A 27,023-nucleotide genomic window follows, 5' to 3' on the forward strand; every position below is an offset into this window, starting at 1 on the left:
TAATCACTTGTCTGAAGTGCTCAGTTAAAGTCAGACTCATTTAAATGATGCTGTCATGATAGTTTTTTTTATATTTTTGCAGCCAGTTTTTACATGGTATACATTATATTAGATACCTGTAACGCAATATCAAAGAATAGCAGTGAGCGATGTGCTATCTTTATGTATATATCTGTAGATGCCTAGTGTATTATAAAGTGATGCTTAAGGGACCATACCAAACGTCAGTATTTGATAACTTAGAAATGACAATGGCCATATTCAATTTGACTATACTTTCCCTGAATGCTAGTAGCACAGAGGGAACAGCATGGTTCATGTAAGGGTGCTACTGTAATTCTTTTAAGGTTAAATGTCATTAGATGTAATTCTTTTTCAAAATATATCTGCATGTATCAGCTTATACACAATCACAATAGTTAATCTGATGATCTTCTAGACTGGTTAAAACACTGAAATTAACCATCTTATTTCTTTACTTCCTTCTGCATTGGTCAAGTTTGCAGCGGTTGCTTTTATTTTTGGCTCCACCTTCTGAGGATTAACTCGCAGCTTTGCCTCTGAGACACGTTTGCAGAACTAAAACTATAATTTGCATCGTGACATTTTCAGCAAAGGCATCGAACCCCCAACTCTGGCGATTTTACTGCTCTCCTCTTTCTCTTTATTGAGCCATGCAGGACACATTTTCAATATTTCATCCTCCTCTAGACTCGCTGAAACCCCACCAGGACCCCTGCAGGGACTCCGAACCTCACTTTGAGAGCCTCTAATAACCCGCAGTTCTCGTCTGTCCTCCGAAACAAAGCATTGCACTAATAAAATGTCCCAATTGAGCTGATTAAATACCAATAAAAACACACAGCTCGCCTCTCCGCCAGCCTGAAGTCTAAATTGGATCGCAGCTCTAACCAGCAGCTCCTAATGAAAACCACCACTGCAGCCCCTGCCTCGCTCCCCCACAATACAGTTTACCTCTCTCTCTTTCTCTCTGTGTGTAATGAAATCAAATGAATTGAACTGGAGGTTTCAGGGGAGACATGCTGGACCCCCTTATAGAATTAGGGCTGAACAGCGTGCGTGTGTGTGTGTGTATTATACAGAGATGTGTGTCGCTGCAGTTTCTTTATATGACCAGATGACCATCAACTCATGATGATGACGATGTGTGCGCGCGCAAACATTTGCCTCAGTATGCGTGCATTTGATATTCACGTGTGTGTGCATGTGAATTTGTGTGTGCGTGTTTGCATAGCAGGCTGCATGGTGCATTAGTGAGCTGTGACCACCTAAAGTACAGCAGACAGAATCAGGACAGTCAACCTGCTGTTATCCCCCAGGACAACATGCAAACATAACACATGCACACATTCACACAGAAACACACATTCATGAGCTCTGGCAGCAAAATAACAAATACTCACCTGTCACAGATACCTTCTTCTCTCATGGTGCATTCAAGTGCAATTCAATCAGGGTATCAAACTTCAATGGAAATATGTCAAAAACTGGCAGATAATAAATGCTGACAGACAGTATTTGGTCAGATTTTTAGATTTGTTCTTCAGTTTTTGGTCAGACAATCCGAGTCCAGCTTTGTCAGATTTACAAGTTTATCTTCACAGTTTAGAAAGGATTTAGCCAGTCTCTAAAGACAAACTTAAATAACACATGAAGACCTTACTTAGATACGGACAATCAAAATCTCCATGTAGAAGTAAAGGATTATATTATATTTACTATATGCTAAAATTTCCTCTTTTCTGGAAACATAAAGACACATTTTGCGCTGCCACCAAATGTTACTCAGCAAACATTTTGATAATGAATGAAAGTTTAGGTCATGATTAAAATTTGTGCATCCAACGTTTGGTGGTTGTCCTTGACTTATTTTGTTTTTTAACAAAAGTATGATCAGTATTTTCTGGTTTGTACGAGGGGGTCTTGCCTAGCTGTCATCCCTCTGCTCTTCCTGTATGAAAATGTATGGTGTTGGAGTGTATTTCTTTTCTCCTAACTGATACGTGATAGAAAACTGAACAGACAACTAAGCTGCTTATGTCACATGACTCAGGTTAGATGCTGATATGGTTGTTATCATTAACTTGTAGTTATAAAGTGGAACGCAAACCGACCCACATCCCTCTACTTGCACATATCCTCCCCAACCAGCTATAAAACAAAAAAATCAAGAGGATCTCTGATATTTTATCTGCATTTTTTCTTCATTTTTATAATTAGCAAAACATTAACATTTTGCTGCCAAGGTTTCTCCAACAGACCAACTCCAAACGCAGGACACAGTTACAAAGTTAAACTGTTTAAATGAACAGAATCTTAAAAAAGAACATCACATGTAAGTTAAACAGCTGGAACCTTGATCACTGTTTACAGGTAAGTCTTTAAGTAAGTTCACAGGCTGCAGGCTGTGCTCAGGTAAGTGTCTTTAGGCAGGTTAACAAACAGGAATCTGAGCATCTTTCCCCCGGAGCCGATTAATCTGGGAACAAAGTTCACCTGAGTTGCTTTGGGTAAGTAACAGAAATCAGAGCTTCTCCTCTCTTTCTCCGGGGCACAGCTCCAGTCCTCAGAGCTTTAGAGTTGGTGAACAAAGATGGCTGGGAGGAGTGAGAGTGGGTCAGGCAGCTTTGCACGTAAATATTTCTCATTTTTATTCCTACGAGGAAGGAGGAGAGAGCAAGCAGGTCAGTTAAAGCAGCATTGCAAGCTGTCTGCATTAAACTCACACAGGTGTTGGACAACAGTCCAGCAAGGAGCAGCGGTGGAAGGCGGGTTTATGTACTGGACTAAGTGAAGACGAGGGACAAATGTGTTCACTGGACTTCCTGAGACTACGCCCACTACTGTGAAAGGCTGGTGACATCCACACTTACATTCACACAGATAGAGCCACGTGATATCAATTCCCTGAAGACACTCTGAACTGAGCCTATTACATATATATGTCTATGTCTCCACTAGTTTGTCATTTTGAATCAGAATAAAATAATAGAAATTAATAATAAATGGTTATTACAAGTGGTTTAAGTGTTTTATTTTATGTAATTTTATTAGTGTTTTTTATTGACTGTAGAGTGTAGAGCCCACATCTGAATAAAAAGATGAAAAAAACTACTGGGATTAAAAGAGTCAAGTCATGGACATGAATATTATTTTAGACTGAAGCACTTTAAGATTCCAAAACTGCAGTTCCTCCAACGGCCTCTTGAGGCTGACTCCAAAGGAGAGTTACTCTGCATACTACAAAAATGTCCAAAAAGTTGGGTTTTTTTATCTTAATGGTGACATTTTGGTCCCCGTTTCACACAATTACGGGAAAACAGAATTTTATTCATCATTATGCCCGAAGACACCCCCACATCAAGTTTAGTATTGCCTATCCAGATTCAGCCAGTTTCACTTTCTCACACACTCAGGATCACCATCAGCAGTCATCAGTTTTTCTGACTCGCTGTAAAACACAACAAAAGTCAATAATTCCCCGTCATGTCTCTCTAAATCCATTTTGGAGGCAGCCTGTCATCTCTGCAGACACACGTGCCTTTCTATTAAGCCAACCATCAGTCCGTTAAAGATCACACGTCTCTGGATCCTCATTTGATATTTTTTTTTTCATCATTGGTGAAAGACAGCAGATGACAAAGAAATCATACTTTTCTGTCCTGAAGATCCGTTTGCTGACAAGAACTCGTACACTGTGTTTTCAATGAGTGATGATTGATGTACACAGAGCCTGCTTACGAAAGATGACGAGTGTCACCAAATATTATTTCTACATTTTAAACCTATGACACTTCTGCTTAATAAATGTGATTTCCTTCCTTTCCCAGAAAGATCATGAACTCATTTTTCTCCTTAACAACACTTTCCCTTTATTTTAGGTGCTGTAAAGAATTTTGGCCCACTGTTTTTCAATGTTGCCTCAGTTCATTGAGGTTTGCAGCTATGCATTGTTGCACAGCTTTCTTGACGTCCCACAAGCTTTAGTTGTCAACGGATGACGGATGGCCTCACATTTGACTTTACAATACTTACAGGAGATCATGGTCATCTTAATTACTGCAAAATAAGCCCAAATCTTTACCTCTCCACCTCCGACAGTTTGTACGAGGTGTTTGTATATATATTAACAAATAATACCGCAAATTCTGACTTTACAGAATTTGATTACGTGTAAATTTTCCACATAATTTTGTGAAAGTATGATGCAAAATGTTACATTTACAGGAAAAATTAAATTTACTGGATTTTTATACATTCAGTTTATAACAATCATATTTTACTGATTAATTATTTGAATAAATAATATCCCCTGTACATAAACTCAACACTTTTTTAAAAAATTCTACACAACAAGTTGCATTTTAATCAAAATTCTAAAAGTTTCTGTTTTGATTTAATCATAATTCTCTAACTGTTGACTGTTTGGAAACAGGCGACATTGTGGGAGGATGTCCTGTCATAAATCCTAAAGCAAACACTGGAACCAGTTTTAATTTTGACAGCAAAACTTGATTTCGTTTTAGCCAACCTTCTGACTAAAATGTCATTTAGTTTTTTAGTCATAAAATTCTCTTGTAACTGGTTTCTTCCTTTTAAAGGGGAGTTTTTCCTTCCTACTGTCACCAAGTGCTCGCTTCTGGGAGCTTGTCTGATTGTTGGGGTTTTCTCTGTTTTATTTTAGGATCTTTTCCTTACAAAATGAAGTGTGTTTATACTATTGTTGTTGTGATTTCAAGCTATAGATAGGGTGCTGTTTTGTCTTAAACGTTCTATTGACTGAGGGCTATCTTATCGTGGCTCAAGAGTTGGGAGTTCGCCTTGTAATCGGAAGGTTGCCGGTTCGAGCCCCGGCTTGGACAGTCTCGGTTCGTTGTGTCCTTGGGCAAGACACTTCACCCGTTGCCTACTGGTGGTGGTCAGAGAGCCCGGTGGCGCCAGTGTCCGGCAGCCTCGCCTCTGTCAGTGCGCCCCAGGGTGGCTGTGGCTACAATGTAGCTTGCCATCACCAGTGTGTGAATGTGTGTGTGAATGGGTGGATGACTGGATATCGTTAGCTTCATAGCATAATTGCCTAAGTCATTTGACTAAGTCAATGACTTAGGCACTTATGCTATGAAGCTAACGATATGTAAAGCGCTTTGGGGTCCTTAGGGACTAGTAAAGCGCTATATAAATACAGGCCATTTACCATTTACCATTTTATGAACATCCACTAGCTCAATTGCAGCTAATTTTGGTAAAGTGGCATTAACAGGAAATGAGAAGGCTCTCCAGTCTTACTGGGTTTTTAGCTAACAAGAAACAACATTTGAATACTGGGCAGGAGACAATGCACTGAGTAATGAGGTAAATATTAATTTTCTTAAACTTTCGTTTTTACCCCAAAAGCCTCCAACCTTTTATATGGGTAATAATCTGTAGCTCCATTGAGTTATTATGTGCTCATCAACATTTTCCTACTTTTACATATTGTTTAATGTAAAGAACTCTATAAAGTGTTGAGTTTATTTATGTATAGAGGATATTAATATCATTGTCTGAGAAGTTTGGTTTTACTGACCACAAACTGCTGCGTGATGCAACTTAATCAGTGCAAATGCAAAGCTTTAACAATGTTAATTCTTTTTCTCTTTATGACTTCATCATTTCATCAACCTTCATACAGTCAGTGGTATACAGTGATGCCGACAGGTAGCCCAGCCAGCCAATCAGACAGACAGCGTCCAACGACAGCCGCCCACACTGCCGGCTGAAAATGACAGCTAAATCTCTCTCCCCTGTAATCAAACTAATAATGTTACCCTCTTAATATTTCCTCTCTCCCCACGTTGATGGATGGGGTCAGGCTGCGATTCCCTCGGCTGAGGTCTGAGGTCAAACCGAAGCCTCAGCTCTCTGCTCTGCCACTGTAATGGGGGCTGAAATATTAGTCCTAAACGCCTGCGTATGCCCTGATGCTGAAGCACAGATGATGAATTAACTGCTCTGAGGAATTACAGATGGAGCATTTTGAAGACACACACAGTTTTCACACACTCATCTCCACATCTCCACATGCAAATGATTGATAATATACATCACTGACATTAACTTTATCTCTTCTTTTTTGTCCTTACCCTCAGACACATACACACACTTAGACACGCACACACACTTTCTTATGTATGCTAATGATTGATCAAGGTCTCTGGCTGACGCTGGCATCATCATTGCTTTTATTTATTCTACGGTTCTGAGCGGCTCTTGGCCTCTCGCCATCGCGTATCAAATTGTTTTTTAAATGCATTTTGACGACTGATGTGAAAATGCAATCAGGCTAAAACTCCATGAATCCATATTAGGAACACTCACACAGACATGTACAAATGCACACACACACACACACACACACACACACACACACACACACACACACACACACACACACACACACACACACACACACACACACACACAGTTACAACCATCAGGTTCTCATAAGGCTTTAATGAAGCCGTACTCGGCTGTCAGATGATGGTCACTCCTCCAAAACTTTTTATTGTTTTTAGAGTCTCAGTGACATCGCTGTTATTATTCTTCCACCCCGCATGCATCAGGCTCAATTTCTACTTCCAGCTGGGAAAATAAAATTATAGGAAACAGCCCTTTTAAGAGGGTTTTGATTGTTGTTATCGTCAAATACCATGAAAGACAAAACAAATGTAGGTATCTATTAAATGCTAAGTATTGTGTGTATGCAGAGTCTGATGTATTCCAGGCATCGTTTCCACAGAGCTCCTCTGTTTTCCAAAACCTATGACAAACATTAATAAGGCACACTGCTTTACTGGTTCACATGTTCGTTAATTACAATAAACACAAAAAAGTACAACAAGCTGTACTTTATTGTGGAAAAAAATGCACATACACAATCCTGCTGCCACAAATGATAATAGTCAAAAGCAGAAAAGTATTTTGATCTTTTACCTTTTGTTTGCTAGAAAAATATTAAACACACGCAAGTTGTCAGTTTCTGCTCCTTGGATCTGATTTGCAATTAAATACATTTGTTTATTCAAAAAGGACCATGCATATTGATTAACATGAGGTAAATATGCCAGATTCAGTCATAACTGGCTACAACTGGTTTCTCTCTGACAGAAAACAGATTTGGGTGACGGCAGTCTTTGACCAATGAACAAAGGGAAAGGCCAAGGAGCTCAGTGAAGATAGATAGAAGTTTTATGGTCAAATGAGACAAAAGTTTTAGCTACCGTTAATGCTACAATTCTGGTAGCTGCAACTTGCTATTCCACCTCGGAAAAAGCAGTGTTGCCAACTTAGCGACTTATTTAGCGACTTTTTTTCTAAACAGCAACTAGCGACAAATCTGACGACTTTTGCCGGTGTTATTGGTGACTTATGAAGACTTTTTGATGTGAAAGCACTTATCGCTCTTACTCTCAACTAGCAGCTGGTGCTGCCGTGTGACTGCAGACTCGCACATGCCAAAGCGCTCAGAGGTGGCGGATAGTCCTCACGAAACAGTCGCCCCAAGCTGCCGTCAGAGTAGAAGATGCTGACCCCTACACGTCCAAACTGCAAATAAATCACACATGAGCGAAGCCGCTGCTCCCGTCCTGACTGTAATGCAGTCAGTTCTTCTTTTACTCTTAGTTATTGAGGATCAGGTTTAAAACTACTTAAAAACACACACACACAACAAGTAACTCTGCCAGAGTTCCTATTTCGGGTCACTTTTGCTGGTAGCAAGCCCGGATAAAGGAGGTGGGTTGGAATTGTGACATTAAAGAAAACAACAATTGCTAAAAGAAATTAAATTTGTAGTTCTAAATATATTCTAAATGCATTTAGGGTGGTTTTTACTCACTCTAAGTCTCTTCCACAATGTTATTTCTCTCTCCTACAAAGTAGGTTACAATTACATAAGCATGACCAATTATGCAAATTAGGCGGTGGCATCATTTAGCGACAGCCAGACCCAACTTATGATCCCCAAGACTTTTGGGAAAATACTCATTACATCTAGCGTAAAAGTAACACAGCATTTCAGAAAAAGAACATCGTACCAACATCAGCAGCTTGGACACAGAATAATGTTCTTTGAGAATCATCTGGAGATGTTTTAATGTACAATAAAAGCATCCTTTTATGACATCATTTCCCAATAAGATTTTTTTTTTCTTGATGTTGTAAGTGATTATCTAGTTTTAAAAATGTGTGGCGTTTAAAGTGAATTTTGTGAATCTCCTGGCTTGTATTATATAATCTTGTTGAACCTCAGTAGTAGCATGGGTGCATACACTTCTGTGGCTTGACCTGAGTACTTTAGCTTTGGATTCCAACTTTCACAGAGAAGGAAAACAGAGCGTTTAAGAGTGCATTCACAACACCAAGAGCATATTTATGCTGTTGGGTTACTAGTTTGTTTTATGTGCTGCTGAACAATAGCCAGGTATACCTGATACTAACGTCACAACTGGGCCCAGAGGCATGGTTAACGGACTGGTTCTTATATAGTGCTTTTCTACTCTACCTGAGCACTTAATTGACACGCACTTTTTTTTCTATGTTCTTTCTATTTAAGTGCTTTCCATCTAACAGCTAGCATTCACACAGATTTATACTCCAATGGACGCATCAGAGAGCAACTTCAGGCTAGTATCTTGCCCAAGGATATTTGGCACACAGTCTGGAGCAGACGATGATCAAACCATCAACTTTCCAATTATTAGGTGACCTGCTCAACCACCTGAGCTACAGCCACTCCTGGTCGTGACAAAAAGAATAAAACTCAGGATGAAACAAGCTATACCAATTAAATATAACATTTATTTTAACAGGCAACACAGCAAACATCAACCAACAAATAGCTTTTAGGAGTCAGCAGAGTGAGCATGTCAGTGGTTAGGTGACAGTATGATATTGGGATATGATGAACAGCACAAATTATAATGAATATAGTGGACAAAGGAAGTTTTGTGAGATCTGCTGCAGAAACACACAGATATAGTATCAAGTAATTGCTCCATGTATCTAACTTATCTTTCTAAAAGTCAAGATAAAATTTATTATAGCATGCTATATTGAGTGGTGCATTTAAGGAAATTAAGGAGTTTTATGCGGCTCAAGCAAAGGAATTACTTGATTTTTTATTTTTATTTTTACTGACTAACCACTGAGGTTTGTGTTATCTTTTATCTATGTAATTGAAATTAATGGAAATATGGAAATATCTAGGAAAATATATGGTCATATTATTGTAAATGTAGTTTGAAATCTTTTCCAAGCTGCCACAAAGTAAATTATAATTTTATAATAACTTAGTGGAAACATACATGAAATATTTTTTTATGTATGTCATTGTTCTGAAGCTTTTTACTTGAAAACAAATATCTGTTACAATCAGACCAGTGGAGACAATGTGTTTCAGTCCACAAATCCAACTCTGTCAAGTGCATATGAGAAATCCCTGCGCCTCCCTCCTGCCTGCAGCCAAAGTGAAGTTTCCGCGTTCATCTGCAGCACGTCGAATCGTCGATGGATCACTCTGATTGTAGAGAACAAACCCTTGATGACTTTAGCGTATTATATACAGCCCGTAATGTGGGATCAGCTTATAAGCGAACCTGTTTCCAATCTATCCTTCCATTTTCTCCTCTCGTCCCCAGACTAAAGTACATTATGCTGTAGTTGATGATGAAGGGATAGCTCTGCTCATTAGGGAGAAGAGGAGAGGGAAATGAAGAAGGGATTGCGGAGGCTTTCCGCAGCACTACAAGAAGATCATTACAGCATGGAGAGAGACTCAAGAAGGCGCTTTTCTCAATGTGTGTGTATCTGAACACAAATGTATCATTTTCATTCAACACCAATGCAAATGGCTTAAAACACCTACACACTCCCGCAGCATTCTAATAATACAAATAGTTTCAAATGTAACTTTTATTCTCAGTGTTTCTCATACAGTGATTGCATCCCATGGGGAAGTGCTGAAGGCACAAATGTTTTACTCACCTGTCAGAATCACAGACTGCACAGTCTATGGTCAGAATACACAAGGACCAGACCGTCTGTGTATTGATTCATTAAAACTTAATGCACAACTGTGAGTATTTCAAATTTTTTAGCTTTTTGCAAGGGAACACATACTCCATGAGCTTTTATAAGATCCTAAAAAGAAACTTTGACATTGCGAAATGTTAATGAAAACATTTATTTTCCCACTTATTGTAGTTAAAAGGGTAATAAGAGACAAACATTAAATAAAACCTTAAATTTAATGATAAAATGTGGATAATAACCTGCATTCCATTACAGTATATGCACCATAAAACAGTCACGTACCACTGTGCAGATATCATTAGAGCATTTTCTGAAAAACACAACTTCTTGTGTTTTTGACTATGAAGGGTATTTAGTTTAATAGAATAGAACAGAATAGAATTCAACGTTATTTTCATTGCACATGTCATAAGTACAAGGCAACAAAATACAGTTTGCCTTGTTAACCTTAAAATGTTCCCTGTTCTAAAAGAGTTAAAGATATTTAAAAGATTATTATATACTAAAAGGCACAGTCAGTACATTTTTTCAGGTTATTTAAGAAAAAAATGAATTATTCTTATAAGGATACATAAAATACTGTGTAATTACATCCTCCTGCAAACTGATCATTTCTTACAAACTTATAATAAATCTATTAAAAATCCATAGGATCAAGTGGTTTGTGGAATGCTCCATGTTCTCCCAACATGTTTCTATACAGTGGCTGGGAAGGACATCTCCTTTTTGGCTAAATGCATTTAACATATACAGCTAGAGACTGGCAACAAAGGTACTATGGCAGACAGGCAGAGGAAAAGAGAAGTCATATGCGATCACTTGCCATAAAGGAACATTTAAATTTGAACCTCTTCAGACTCATGATAAGGTTCATACCTGTGTTTTATTGTCAGAAAGCAGTCCCCTTCATCTCAAAAGAAGCAAAAGCACAAAGGAAAGTGGCAATGCTACTAGTACCTTAATAAAAATGCTAAAAATCACACGTTCACTCTCATAAGCAATTTGATTACATTGTCTTGAAAGTTTATTCGCAAAAAATCCTACATTTCATCCACTTTAAAAATAGTTTCACCCGTTGGCTAACAGCAGCTAACACAGGCTACCATTGGCCAAATTGGCAGCACTTACAGAAAAGCTCGGCATATCCTCACCAACTCATTTCACTCATCAGCCACCAGTGATCTTCACTGACTCACCAAATCTTTTCACAAAATTTTACAGGCTTTTTTACAGCTTGAACACAAACAGTTTCACTGCTATGCTGTGTTGCATTTTTTGCAACCAGATGTAACCTTTTATGGATGAATGTCTGGAGTGCTAACTTACATATTCTAGTAATACTAGTAAGTTTAGTTACCAAGCTACATCATGAACTGTATACATGGAATACAAAGACACACGTAACAGCTAATCCATGCAGATTAAGTAACAGACTACAGAAACACTAGAATTTCACTTACCAAAATCTAAAGCACTAAACTCTTGGATGGTCTGCACCACACTGCGAGTCATAACACCAAAGCGTCTGAGGTAGTTCCTGCTACAGTTGGTGTCTCAAGGAGCAGAGTTTGCTATGATGACACACAAAAATGGGTTCACATCACTGCTTCCTCATGGAAGAGGGAGTGGGGGTGCCAGAAGGAGAGGAGGGAAAACTCTGTCCCTGCTGCGACGTGGGACCGCTGGGTGAACTGAGTGGAACAATGATAATCCCCAAAATCTTATAAAACGCCTGTGCTGGCGTGAGCTGGCCGCTCGTGTGCTCGAAGTAGTCCTCCCGGTGCCCTCTTGAGCACTTTCCTCGTCCACTCCCAGAGGAGTGGCCTGAAGGGTAGGTTGCGAGTGATGAACGGCAGCATGGAGGCCCTCCAAGAGCTAGCCGAGTCCCATCCTAGGAATCCCACCAACGCTGTTGCTAATCCATTTCTCTGCAAATTTGAATTTCAACTTGTGTGCCGAGACAATTGAAAGAAAAACGTTGTTTACAACATGGATACTGCTTATTTGATACAATGTGAAAATGACTTTTTGCAGGCCGTCTCCAAAGCTTTTAGTATAGGCCACTATTAAAATCTTACTAGGTGTAATAGTTTAATAATAAGCTGAGCATCTGTCTCCATGAGTAGCAGCTTTTGTCATGGGAAAGCCTATTTTGTCCTTTTTTTAGAGTGCTTACTGTTGCTAGCTTCTAACCATCATCAGTGCTAGATTGTAAAAAAAAACTGGGTTGACAGCCAGGATCAATTCCTCCTCAGCCATTGTTTATATGTGCTGTGGATGTCATTAGTCACTCTTCCTCTAGATTATGGTAGCAGAGAAGTGACTTGGGTGAGTGCGTCGGTGTTCCAAGTGTAGGACTATTTTCAACTCAGGAGAAGTGCTGGACTGTGAGGACTTTGAAACGAAGTCGGCCTAGTCCTCGGCTTCCTGTAAGAATGCGCGGAACCAATATAACCTAATATTTGACGCTATTTTGCAGGTAGCTATATCAAACCAGACACAATAGAACTCACATAAGCTTCACAGAGGAGTCCAATGATATCCAGTATAGCTTTAATCGTGTCATGCAGACAGCCATTTATTGTAGCTAGTGTAAACTTAAAGGACGACCCCCCTCGTGCCTGCTGAGTAGAGGAGAAGCACATCCATTCAAGCTGTGGACAGTGAAAGTTTTGACATTTAAAGCCTTTAACTAATCAGTCCATCTGTGTTTTATCCCCTTTTCTCTGACTTCACAGTAAGAGGGGAGATAATTTGAGCGCTCTGTCTGTTTGATGTACGGTAATCACATGTGATCTTTTCGACAGGGAGCCGGTCATCTCGTTAATTTGACCATCGGTGCACGGTCGGTCCCCTCCCCACCCTTCCCCCAATCAGGCTGCTGCCTGAAGAGTAATTGCAGAGCCACCATGCTTCGATGCGCTCGACCTTTACGACCTTAAAAGCCATTTCCATTTTTCTGACCACAGAAAAAAAGAACATATCTTGTTAATTGCAAAAAGGCAAATATTCTCCCGCCTCTGCTCTCCCCTCTCCTTCCACCGTTTTTGATTTCCCTTTGAAAGCAAAACGCTGAAAACCATTTCCATTTTCATTCATCAATGCTTATCAGTCATCTGAAGGCCCCTTCAGCCACAATCAACATCACAGCTCCAACCGAGAGGGACGCAACAATGAGAAACTATCAACAATCGCAAGAAGCAATTTGCTTTAATGTGGAGTGTGTTTTGTTGCAGCTAACTGCTATTTTTTTAATCCACTGACAGCTCTCCTCTGATACTCTCTGAAAGACAGAGGGAAGTGTCAGAGCACAGCATTACAACACTGTTAAATACACAGTGCAGACTGCTGGCTGGGGAGGAGGAAAGACACTAATCAGTTAAATCAAATACTACCAGTTGACTGTTGAACCAAGCTGTTCCAGGAGACCCACGTTATATTAACTAAACAGATAACAAATAAAGAAACTGAAGAGACGCCATATAAAAATGATTTTAAAATTGAAACAGCTTGATTAATAAAGAATTACACACAAAAGAATACGGGGCCTGCGCTGGGTAATAATACATTTGTAATGACATTATTTTGTTTAATGCGTTGATTGTGAACTTTGCATTACGCCTCCTTGGTAAACTGTAGTGTCTTGCTCTCTACTCTTACATTTGTTGAATTTGTGACATGATGATTAAAAGTAATTAAAGTAATATAAGAAGTAAGAAGTAATCCTGGCAAGCAGGGGCATCACCGGGGGGTGGGGGGACTCAGTGACCTCCCCTGGCAAGACTGTCAGGTAATAATTTTAATAAACATGATGGACTGTTTTGAATAAATGTGATGCCAAAAGATTTTGTTTTGTACCAGTAAATAGTTTGTTTTGTTACACATGAAGGTGTCTGTGTGGTGTTTGAAATTTTGAAAGTCTTATTTCCAGGGAAAGAACTACTGACCAAAGTGACTGATGGTACTTGTTATATTCTCTCCCCATCCGGTCGCAGCAGATGGCCCCTCCCTCCCTGAGCCTGGTTCTGCTGGAGGTTTCTTCCTGTTAAAAGGGAGTTTTTCCTTCTCAACGTCGCCAAAGTGCTTGCTCATAGGGGGTCGTATGATTGTTGGGTTTTTCCTCTGCATGTATTCTTGTGCGGCCTACCTTACAAGTATAAAGCACCTTGAGGTGACTGTTGTTGTGATTTAGCGCTGTATAAATAAAATTGAATGGAAGTGAATATTTGATCCATATCAGGTTGCAAAAAAGCTGGTGCCAATCTGTGGACAGATCACTGGTGCACCTCAGGGCCAACATAGAGACAGGCAACAGTTCACACTCTTACATGATCTAATACTTATTTGTCTTTCCTGAACAAATTTGCTCTTAAAGTTAACTCCAGTCACTTAGTCAATCAGTTAAAACAGATTATTATGGATTTCAAAATCTTGTTTGGTTTTCATACATGCCTATTTTCAGTGATATCAACTTTAAAGCAGGAATTAACTAGGTATGTAATTCGTGGTTAAAAAGCTGCTTCAAAATGATGGCGTCTAGCTGATGTACTCGATATTAGTTGGCCCTCTGCTAGACACTATTTAAAGCGTCATTAGCAAAACTTTGATATTTGATTCTTTTGTCCATGAGGACATATATGATATAATGAACTGCATCCCTGGGGGTGAAATCATATTTACAGCTTCATTTTTCAAATCACACCTTATCCTATGGTGCTAACCAGATGTCACACAACAGCAGCCTATTTTGCTGGATTGAAAGGGTAGAGGGACAATTGATGAACACTATGGCAGCCCTGAGGCTTGCACAAATAAGGTCACACGAAAACAGGAATATAATTTACATGTAGATAAAGAATACATGTACTTTTTTTGACTACATTTGAACATTTCCATCTAGTGATACTGTATTGTAGGAGAGGTCCACTATGGGGGAGGACCCAACTGTCAGTGTGATTATCAGGTCAAGAAAACAATGTTGCTGGCTCAACCTTCTTAGTATTCTTTTTGTTGAATACTATATATTCAACAACAATATTTTGTTGAATATATGGTAATTTCAATTTACTTTTCACAACTTTTAAATAACTGATTGAAAACAAAATATTCGATGACTTTTTCCAATGGCAGTCACCTATGAATCCTATCAAATTGTTCGGACACATCACTTATAAGATCACATGCTTTTACTGTTATATTACTTTGAATTCGGTTCAATTCAGTTATACTCACCAAATCACAGCAAAGAAAGTTTCTGTGGTCTGAACTGCTGTTTGAATCCAGTTTAAATGAACACATTGTTTGGATTCCTCCATCAGATGACATTCACTCCCGCATTCACACCTATGGGCAACTTGGATTAACTAATTAACCTATCCCCACTAAGTGCATGTCTTTGGACCGCGGGTGGAAGCCATGCAAGCACGGGGAGAACATGCAAACTCCACACAGAAAGACCGCGGCCTGAGGGTGGAATTGAACTCAGGACCTTCTTGCTGTGCGGCAGGGGCGGAGCGTGGGGGTGGCTTACTGGGCTTAAGCCCGGGTTGTTTTGTTAGAAGCCCGGGGTATTTTGGAGTGTAATTTTTTCATAGTTAGATGCCTGGCAGACAACTGTATAAAACAAAAAGTACACACAATATTCGAAGCACATAGTGCACACTGTGGGAATTTACGACTGTGCGTGAATCCCCCCCCCCCGATATTGGTATGATCCGAGCTCAGGCACTAAGCGACTGAGCGAGGGGGCGGGGCAGCTGCTGCCCGTGAGTGCGCTGTTGGAGAGACGGAGCCAGCCATACTAAGGAGAGCTTAAGTTTTACCAGGTACCAAAGAAAATCATTCGTACCGTACAAATAATGTAAATATGACGGTGTATCACGAAAGATTGATATCAAACTGATCACTTGACCAATATTACATTACTTGCTCTTCAAGTGAATCAACAAATGGCGAAATGAAAAGCCGAACAAATGCTATTTTTTTAGAGAGTCTTAGCTTACGTGTGTTTATTTCATATTTTCAGTTCTTACCCTCCCCGACTAATTCGGTTTCAGTTATGCACTGAAATATAAGAATGGACATTAGAGGGTTCTTTCAAAGAAAAAACTCAGGTAAATGTTATTTTATATATTATGCTTTGTATGTTGTTCAGTATATTTCTATGCAAAACAAGAGGGATTTCAGGACACAGCAGGATATTCACATTTGTAACCAGATATTTACACTTTAGAGATAAAACATAAAACATTTTTACTGTACAACATCAATTTAGAGTAAACTTTTGTTTTAGATAAATATTGAAATATATTTTGAATTAGTTAAATGTCAGAATAAAGAGACAGAGCTTTCTGTTTTTTATCACTTTCATTAAATTTAGGAGTACATATACACTAAGTTTATTGTTAATTAATAAGAAACTCCAGACGATTCCATTCTGAGCTGAAGAAGCTTCTGATAGGTTAGTAGAGTCCATGTGAGTAAATTGGTGGCACAGCTGTGGATGCATATAAGGAAAAACACAGAGCCTGTTTCTGTGACATGGGAAAATCAAGAGATGTCAACCAAAACACCAGGAAAAGAACTGTGGAGCTCCATAAGTGTGGCTCAATTTTGAATACAATTTGGTGCCATTTGCAATTAAGAAATACAGATAGTTTCTCTCTTTACTCTTAAAGTTAACAAATATGTTTTTTATATTTATCAATCTAAAAAAAAATAAACATTTAGTCTGATTTGATGTTACAATTAAAAAAATGTTTGTGTTTTTATCTGAAGATTTTGTAAATATCTGTATATTTGATGATTGTCAGCACAAAGAGAGAGAGAGGAACAGAGAGGGAGAGAGAGGAGAATGAGGACAGAACAGAGGTGGAACAAGAGCAGGTGAGACACACATGTTAGTCAAATGGTCGTTTGCCAAAAGTATCACCGTATCATAGGTCCTCATGTATCTCGTACCTAGTGTTTCTTTTTAGGTTTGTTATTTTTCAAATTCTATATTTATTAAGTTCTGCAGGCTTGTTTGCACAACAAGGCTAAATAATTATATAAACTTTTCTCAATCTAAATATTGTACTTTGGTAAAATTAAAAAATAAATGTAGTGCAGGTCTATGATGATTTTTAGTGCTACTATCATCTAGTTCTGATTCTGGTTCTGTCTTGGTTAAGTCCTCAGTAGTCCTGATTTTGAACTGTTGTAGTCCTGTTTTAATTCCGGATCAGTTCTGGGTCTGGTTGAATTGGGGTTTAGTCCTCGTGTCTTGATACAGCCCCGACTTTGTTCTGCCTTGCTGCTTAATTAAAAAACTAGTTTAAGGTGTCCTGCATATGTGATATATATTTTTCCCTATATGAAGTCATTCTTTTTTGAACAAAACTCAAAACAGAGCCAATTAATCTTTCAGTCATTTCTACCCCCCCCCCCAAGGGGAAAAAAAAATCCCACATGCATATGACCCTTTTGGGCTAAGCCCCGGGTGTTTCAAATGTCTGGCTCCGCCTCTGCTGTGCGGCAACAGCGCTAACCACCGTGCCACCGTGCTGCATTAATTTTATGAAATTATTACTTTTTTAATGTTGGAGGTTTTTTATGTTTGGCTGCAGTAACACAGCAATTTCCCAAAGTTTGTGATAAAGTGTTTCTTATCTTATGTAGAGGCAATTTTTTGGTTGTAGATTCATGTGAAATGAAAAGCTAGAAAGCCAGAGCAGCATTTCGCAGTATTTACCTCAGTGACATCCAGGAAAAACATTCCTGGATGTATTTCTTGTAGTTGTTGTTCCGCCCTGACTGGAATGTTCACATGAATTCATAACATAAAGTTTACAGATTGTAATAAGTTGTACTTTTGCCTTTGCGTAATTAATACTGAGTTACAAATAGCACAAATGCACCAGTGTGTGCTTAACAAGAGTAAACTGTTGCTTAATAGTAGAAAGACAAGCTAACATATTTCAAGTCACCATTATCTTTTCCAAAGGAAACATTGCTTTGCAAGAGTTGTTCTCTAATATAATTTCAGGTAATATTGCCACAGGTTGATACCACAGCAATAGTCATTTTCAGCCTCAGAAAATATTTTCTGAAAGCTAATTGGTTTATAGGAATCTGAGTATGGCACATTTGTGTGTGATGTGTTCTGAATGGAAAAGAGAATTTTTATTGCCAAACCAACAACATTAAGTCAAGTTCAGATTTAAATGGTGTTATCAAGGAGACTCTCTGCAATCAGGGACATATTGATTTGCAGTGTGAGTAAGAGATTCATACAGTATGCCTTTATATTCAGCATACAAAAACATCCCATTTATTCCTCTGCCCATCCTCCCCATTATCCAGCCATCCTCTCTGTGTTATCAGTAGCATTTCCTGGTTCCACAATCTGACCTCCTTCTGATGAAGTAAACATTGTTTAATGTTCAAGTAATATTGCCAAAGTGAGTATTTATCATCATATCCAATCACATTCTTCAGCTTTCAATTGTGCCTCATCTCCTCTGCAGTTAAAACTTTGCATCTGTGTGTGCAGGGTGAAGGTAAGCAGCTAAGCTTGCGGCAGCAGGAAAACAGGTCTTATTAAGGGCACAAATATATATCTATGGAAGATGAAAAAAATGTTAATGATGCATTTCAGATGATTGAGGGCCTGACACACTGCTTTTGTCATAGGAAAATATCAGAACTCCAGTTCTGATTTCAGTGTAGAAGAACTGTGTACCAAACAACAACTGCAAACCAGCCCAGTGTGGGCAGATAATCTTAAGAATTACTTGCTGTGACTTGAATCAATCTTAAATTTGTCTATCTGCGAACAGCTGACAGTGTTAAATTTGTCTCAAAATCCCAAGTGGGCATGCAACGTGATCAAGTATCAGGTTATCGGTGCACCTGAATGGGTGTGATTGGTGCACACACATTTAAGGTTTGGTGAGTGAGCGCGGGAGATGTTGCATGTAGTTTTAGACATTTGTACACACAGAAAGGTTTTCGAAAAAGAAAATGACCAGATTTGTGACGCTGAATTTAATAAATTGTATATAAATGATCAGTATTTATTCTGGTTTGGATGTAGAATCAAGTAAAGAAGACATGAAGTAGAACTGGAGGTGGCACAGCTGAAGAAAGGAGATTTTTCATTGGGAGGGACCAGAATGGAAAGGCTTAGAAATAAGTAGATCAGAGGGACAGTTCAGGTTTAGTTGTCAACAGACAATGTTAGAGAGGCAAGGCTGAGATGGTTTGGACATGTGCAGAGGACGGATGAATGTTGAATATGGAGCTGCTGCTCAGGAGGAAAAGAGGAAGACCTCAGAGAAGGTTTATAGATGAAGGACATGCAGAGAGTTGGTGTGACAGAGGAGGATGCTAACAATAGAGTGAGATGGAGATGCTGTGGTGACCCCTAAAAGCAATAAGACAAGAAAACAATTCACAGTTGGTGACACCAGCAGACCACATTTTCTTGCAGTCTCGTAGGGTTAGGGTCTATTGGGCTATCCCATGTGTTGAAAGTAGTAGTAAATGATAGACAACAGCGTGTCAGAATGCAATGAAGAAAGAAATGGGAAGTTATTATGTAATAATTGGAAAATATGCATCATAAATGCCCCACTCATCCAACCAACTTCACATCTTCAAGGTTGTTTTCCCAACTCTCTCTAGAATGAGCTTTTTTGAACTTTTGATGCTTTTCTGAAGCACTTACATCAAATCACATACCAGTAACTTGTGTATTAGGTCCAGCATGATTTCTGCTCTAATCAAAATGAGAGATAAAAAACAACAAAATAAACAAAGCACAACACAAAATCACAGAATTGTTTTCCAATAAATTAAGTTTATTTAAGTTGGCTTTAGTTAGCAGGAACCATGCACTCAAGCTCTTTATGGCAGTACTAATAATAAAGATATTTCACATCACAGACCACATAAAGAGAAAAACACAGACTCCAAGCATTCCCCCCTCTTGCATTTTACATCAAGGTTTACACCTTTACATATATACACAAGCTCAACATGAACCTTGCTGTTTTTTCTTCTCTTTTTTTTAAACATTTTTTTCTTGCATGTTGCATGTTTTCTACCTGGGAAAGCAGTGTATTTATTTGGGAAAAAAAAAAAAAAAAAGGTAGGAGAAGTAACAGTGGAGCAAGGCACACAATTATACTTTAAAGATTTCAAATCCTATATTGTCCTACACACACTTGTCTCGGCACCAATCCCAAACTCTAGCGTCACTGCTAATCGTCATCTCAGGAGTCGCCCAGAAGGTAAAAAAAAAAGAAAGAAAGAAAATGATACATGATACAATATTTGTGTAAATACATACAGCAGTATTAATACAACACACATCCCATCAACAGTGATCAAACTGTAATGTCTACACAACACCACTTCAGCTCTCACCAACTTTGGTCGTGTTGCATAGATAGAATACCGTTTTGTTTTAATGTTGGGTTTTTTGTTCCTTTTGTTTTTGGACACCTGGTTTAGTTCAGTTTGCAAATGCTGTTCTACAGGGGAAAGGTTTTATTCCACATGTAATTCAATGGACTTCTTCACCACCATGTAGCTACTCTCAAATAGCTAATAAGGTGGTAAACAGCTATCACTGAATAGATGAATGCCAGCAGAGAATTTTGTCTTTTTTCATATTTGGTTTGACTATCAAGCAGCACTTTGAAAGGTTATACTGGTTCTGAAAGAGACAGGCTCAACCTCAAACTGAAAGATCTATCGAGGATTCACTATAGTATCGTCACAAATTTACCCTACAAGACACAGTTAGGGTATGTTCAATGAGTCTGCAAAGCAGGACAGTTCTCAAAGAACTTGAAAATTCTGTCCAAATTAGGCAGTACTTATCATACACCTGCCTTTGGACAGGTATATACTTTAGACTTGACTTGGGGAACCTGGAGAAAATGAGTCGCAGCATTTAACTGCAAAAGCAGACAACCTCCCTCCCCAAAAAGACAGTGTTTGAGAACTATGACATAATCAGCTAGCTGGAATTAAAACAAGAACAACTCTTCTATGTCTTTTCCTAAGTTTCACCAAGAACTAACTGGTCAGTACATCAAATGAGGAGTAAGCACTTCATATTCAGTGAAATTGTCATAAGTGTAACAGTTTCAGGCATTTGACCAAAGTAATAGTACTGTCCATTTCAGTACTTGTGGAGACACGTCTTAAGATTTAGCAGTGTTAGATAAAGACAGATCCGAATGACCTCTACAAACGGATGAGAAGGATTCAACTGTGTCCGATTCCTTCAGTCTGTGTTCTAGGTAGTAAATAGCGATGTTCCTGGGGACTATTGAAAATTATTTATACTAGAAGACCTGTCTGATTTTTCTGATACAAACATGTATTTTAGAGCCATTTAAACAGTTAACCGCAGTTCTTTAACAGACTGTATTGAAAATGTTGCTGAAATTTGTGCAAAACAAGCACCCAGTCTGGTTCATTTGCCAAGTGCAGCTAACCTTAACAATGCTAGCCTAAGTAGCGCTAGCACTAAAGACTACAGCTGGGACCAAGAGCTTTATTTTCTGTTAGCATAACATCCACAGAGAACCAGTAGAACGCAGAATGTGGTTACGTATTGCTCTGTTTGATGGTAATATGCCAGTTTACACTAACACAGCTAGCATACAACTGCTCAGAGAGCAGGGTGCTGCTGTCTTTTGGGACTGTAGCCCCAGTTGGTGGATCTGGTTGATCTTAGAACTAACAGTTTACTTTTATACTTAAATTTCAATAACGACTTCAAATGACTGGCATTTCTTAAGCTGACCAGCAAAGGTAACATTTAATATTTAATTAGTCACACACATCCTTAGTAATTGCTTTGTTCAGTCGAAATACACTTTTGTGTTTTTCTATGCAATATAAGACGACTTTGTGTGCTCTTTGTACCTTAATCATAAGAGTTTAACAAAACAGATTAATGCCAGCAGAGCTGTTTTAGTGAGGTTAATATTTGTAATATTTTTTAACATACCCTTAATTTTTTTTCTCTTATCATCACTTGTGTTTTCATGTCTGTTAGCATTAAGCTCTTCCCACCCTCCAAATCTTTTTTCCTGATATCTTAAATAAATTTAGTTTAATTTATTTTATTATAGGACCATGGCTTAGCGATCCACTAACTTACACCACAACTCAATTTTAGTGCTGTTTCTACTACAATGACGGCCTTCTACCACAACCACTGTGAGCAGACCTAATGAAACTGGCCATGGGACAGTAGCAGATTATGAAAACTTACACAATCTAGCAAGTGTTATTTTTAGGAAGTTACATGCTGAAACACTGGGCTATGTAACTGTAAGCAGTGTGCTTTAAGAAAAGAGTGTTTACAACTGCAGTGTGAAAACACCAACTTAGATACAGTAAGAAGCAGACTTGGTAAAGATATGATGTACAGTGTCACAACCAATACTGAGGTAGCTCCAGAATATTATAGAACCAGAGGCTTTTGATGAGTGATGTGAGACAACAGAAACAGAAAATGAAAAATCTGAAAAAATCAGAGCTCCAGTTTGTTTGACTTCAGGTCAATTGAATCAAGGTCTTTTGCTTAGAAATTAAAAAAGTGAAGCAAAAAATCAATTAGGCAGTTATATAAAAGTCAGATGTTTCCCTCAGCCACCTTGTTTTCAGTCTTTATGCCCCTTATTGGTCAAATAAAGTTTCCATAGCCATACCTGCCAAAGAAACAAACCCATGGCCCAGTTGACAGAGCTGCCATAGATTAGCGGTCCCCAACCCCCGGGCCTCGGACCAGTACCGGGCCGCAAGAGTTGAGGCTCAGGTGTGAAATGTATGTTTTTCAGGGTTTTTATCGGTTTTCAGCGTTATTTTGCTATCGTTTTTATGGTTAACTCGGTTTTCCTGGGTCTTTTCACGTGTGTTATGAATAAATCTTCTTTTTTTCGGTACCGGTACTAGTTTTATTTTGTTGTATTTATCCGCGACACCTTAAAGGCCAGTCCGTGAAAATATTGTCGGGCATAAACCGGTCCATGGCGCAAAAAAGGTTGGGGACCGCTGCCATAGATGTCCAGAAAACGCCTGACAGGATGCAGGTTTCACTGAGCTGTTGTTTCGTTTTATTTACTCAACCTCGGGTTTTGTTCATGTTAGGTGATTTCTGTTTGGAAACGGTGATAATTTTCTCTTCTTTTGTCATAACTGACGAGTAGCAAATAATTTTCAGGAACAGAAAATGTGCAGCTGTCCAGAACCTCTGACAGAAGACTTGAATGACTTGTAGTTGAATTTATTATTAATGTTTCTGTGGAGTGCTCTACACAGTGACACACTGATTTATGCTCATCACCACATCATGGTTGTTTTTCTGCTGCTATTCTTATAGCGTTGATTCTCAAACTCCAAAAAATCTGATTGGCCCTTGATATCTTTTTTGTTTTATATATCATTTCAACTTTTTTTAAATATCTAACCTTTTCCATTTTATGTTGAGTCAGTTAGATTAATTGCATGAATTTAGCAGTAACAATTGAACCAGATTACCTCTGTGTATTAATGTAACATGTTTTCTTTGTGGAAAAACCGGCCTCCAGGAAATAAAACAAACTAGCCCCAAGAAAAGAAATTCAAAAAAGTACAGTAAATTCCACCTGATTTCTGAACAACTCACATTAGTTACATTTACTGCTTATTGAAAGTTTAAAAGCTCAGGTAGCACTGTTAAATTGTTTTAAATAGTCAAAACAAGCTACAAAACATAGCAAAATGAAAATGAGGCTGATTTTGCATTGCCGGCATATAAACAGTAAAGCTAGTCTGTGTTGTTCAGTGTATTTTCCTCTTTAGCCCAGTGTTATGTAACGGACACGACATGAAATTATATGAGTCATGGCCCATATATAATATCTCTCTGCCCTTAGTCACCTTGAAACAGTTTGCAAATTGTTGCTGGACATAATTCTGCTACAGTACTTTCTTTATAACTCTTAACATCTTTCTCCTAATGATCGTATTTTCATATTCTATATACTGTGCCCAGATTAACTCATAAATATGCTCAGCCAAACCCCAAAGCTGCAGCATAATCACAAGCTCAACCCTGAAATAAGACTCAAAGACTCCGACTAAGAATCAGTTGACAATCAATTTGAAGGTCACCCTGAAATGATTAAATGAGTCAGTCTTGAATTACAACAGTGAGAACTGAGAGATGATAAATGTGAAAGCTCCAGGAACAGAGAGGGGCCATCCAGAGTGATGAGGCTAAGAAGTAAGATCACTTCACCGATGAAGAAGACGAAAGGCGCTCGCTTACTGCTGGATCCTGGAGGTTCCTGCTCCCAACACGGCTGGTCTCTGGATGAATGGATGGACAGAAAGAGTAGGTTTGTTAGAGCAAAGCTGATGAAAACATAACATATTAGTCACTCCCTTTAAGCAGTTCATAGTGTTTATACCGTTCATGCTGCCTGACACTGCCAATCAATTTGGCTGATCATCTTTTTGGGCACGTCAAGAAAGCTTTGAGAGGAAGCATCAACTTCTGCTTCATCACTGCTTTGGTTTCCTTGCTTATGGTGACTTTGCCACTAGTTGAGACAATCAACTTGGATCTCAAACAAACTGTGTGCCACCGTTCAGCTGGAGTTTTTTTCACCACACCAAGACTCTTTCCATTTGCCTGATTTGACACACTTTGCCAATTTTGTGAACATGAACACTCAAGTTGGAAGCCAGAGCAAGACTTGTACTGAAAGATCTCAAAATAACATCTATGGTATTGCTGAAAGCAGTCCAAATGACCCCCTTTTTAAAAGCAAGATTATCCTGACCAGGACATCTTGAACTTTCGATTTTACTTTGTCAGCATACAGGAATCTGGTGAGGTTGTTACAATTAAAAAAAATCTAATGAATAAAACAAAACCAAACAAAGCCTGTACTCAGTCTGACATACACAGTCCAGCCAACAAAATATGACTGTAGTTAATGTAGATCAATCCACCGTGGGAAAAAAGTTCAATAAATGCCTTTTTTCATATTACCAAAAGATTACTCAAGATGAATTCAGCCAGCTGAGACACAAGTGTTACTGTGCATTTTAAAGCTGTAATATGCATTTGAAATGAAACCTTTAGAATCTACGCTCTTTCTGAAGATATGCTTTTCCACATCAGATCATTTTTCCCTCTTATTTGCTTTTTGTTGTGAATCTATTAAATGCTGAATATATTACATTTTTTCAGTTGTTCTTTTACAGCATGAATCGTATTGAATAATTTGATGTTTTATACATTCAGCAGCGCTCTCTATTCATTCCATGTACATAAGGTGTGTATCGATATTCAGCTTCGTCCAGTCTTCTTTGTGATGAAACTTTCCAAACATGAGTAAGCGATGAAGCCTGAACACACTTTCAAACACACACACACACACACACACACACACACACACACACACACACACACACACCCTCTCGCTCCTGTGTGTTTTGCTGCAGACCTTCTGCTGTCTGGGTCACAGAGCACATCATGAGTCGCATTCAGGATTGCTTTAATTGCACCTGTGTCTGTGTGTGTGTGTGCGTGTGCGTGTGAACAGGTGGGCTAGACTGGGCCACGCCATGGGGGTCAGGACCAGCTGTACACATCGCTGGTATGATGTGTGTATGTAAGTGTTTGTGTGTCCTTTTGTCATGGTGTTACATGCAGTGTGTGTGCTCACTAAGCTTGATTTTGCTCTTTCATTTTGTTGTGTATGTGGGTTTGCCCTCTTGATAAGTCTGTGCATGCACATTTGTGTGTGCGCGTGTGTGCATGTGTGTACAACATGTCTGTCTAACCTGCAGCTGTTGGGCTGTCAGAGCTTCTACCTGGACTCTTATGCCCTGCCCTCAGGGGTGTGTGCATGTGCATGTTTGTGTGTTTAGAGTATGGGGGCAGTAGGGTTTGCTTAGCCCTGGAGGCACCCATAGGGCGGCCACATCTCTTTCTCTCTTACACACACAGGTGCACACACACATACACAGTCACAGATATACACACACACACACACACACACACACACACACACACACACACACACACACACACACACACAACACACAGATTGTGTCAGTGATGGCTTTTGTTCTTGTTCTGCAGCTTTCTGGTTTGATTTGATTTTAAAAAGAAAGAGTAAGATGAAAGCAAAATAAATTCACTGTTTTGTGTGGACCCAGCATAATGCAGAACAGCCACAGTTAGTTTATAAAATTTATAGTTATTAACAAGACATTACGACACATGTGAGGTGACTATTACAGTATTTCAATTTGCATCATTTATGTGAAAGCCATTAAAACTCCCATCATTAGGGTTACAGCCTGAACCTGAATTCACAAAACACAAACGAATGAGCTCTAACTGAGATGAGTAATGTGGAGACAACTTGGTCATTCAAGTTGTCTCCATATTTGAGAAGATATTTTCACAAATAATCACATAATATAAACCAAGAAAAACACTTTTTGGTTTTGCACATGTAAATTCTATTTCATTTGTGGCATGTGCTGACGTTGCAGACATCGTCTGGCTGCAAAGTCAGCATCATGGACACGGGAATGCTCTTTTTTTAATGTGTAACGAGTTAACTCAGGATAAGTGGAAGAAAGCCATTAGGGGTTAAAGTTAAGTCACACATGAGGTGAGATGTTTGTCTTCTTCTGATTCTTCCAGTTAAGAAAGTCTTTTAGTGTTAATTTCATTTTATTCTGATAAATAAAGAGATAGCAGGAAATAATTCTGGTGTTGGTTCATCTTTCATTTTATATCTATTCAGTACGATTCAATGACTATATGTCATAACAAGACAACGGTTATTCAGTGTTTGCTGGGTAATAACACATAACTTTAAGCTCTTATACAATTGGAAATGGCAATGGCAATTTTATTT

General features: G+C 38.8%; 1 protein-coding gene across 1 annotated transcript in view; it reads right to left on the reverse strand.

Moving 5' to 3' along the window:
• Positions 1-19,910: 19,910 nt before the first annotated feature.
• Positions 19,911-27,023, reverse strand: part of akap6 (A kinase (PRKA) anchor protein 6) — a 236,893-nt gene continuing 229,780 nt past the window's right edge. The window contains exon 23 of the mRNA XM_004554667.3: positions 19,911-24,447. Coding sequence (XP_004554724.1) covers positions 24,403-24,447 — 45 coding nt within the window. The 3' untranslated portion in view covers positions 19,911-24,402. The remainder of the gene's footprint in view (positions 24,448-27,023) is intronic.

This window comes from Maylandia zebra, linkage group LG19, assembly GCF_041146795.1.
Source record: "Maylandia zebra isolate NMK-2024a linkage group LG19, Mzebra_GT3a, whole genome shotgun sequence".
In the NCBI taxonomy this organism is placed as follows: domain Eukaryota; kingdom Metazoa; phylum Chordata; class Actinopteri; order Cichliformes; family Cichlidae; genus Maylandia; species Maylandia zebra.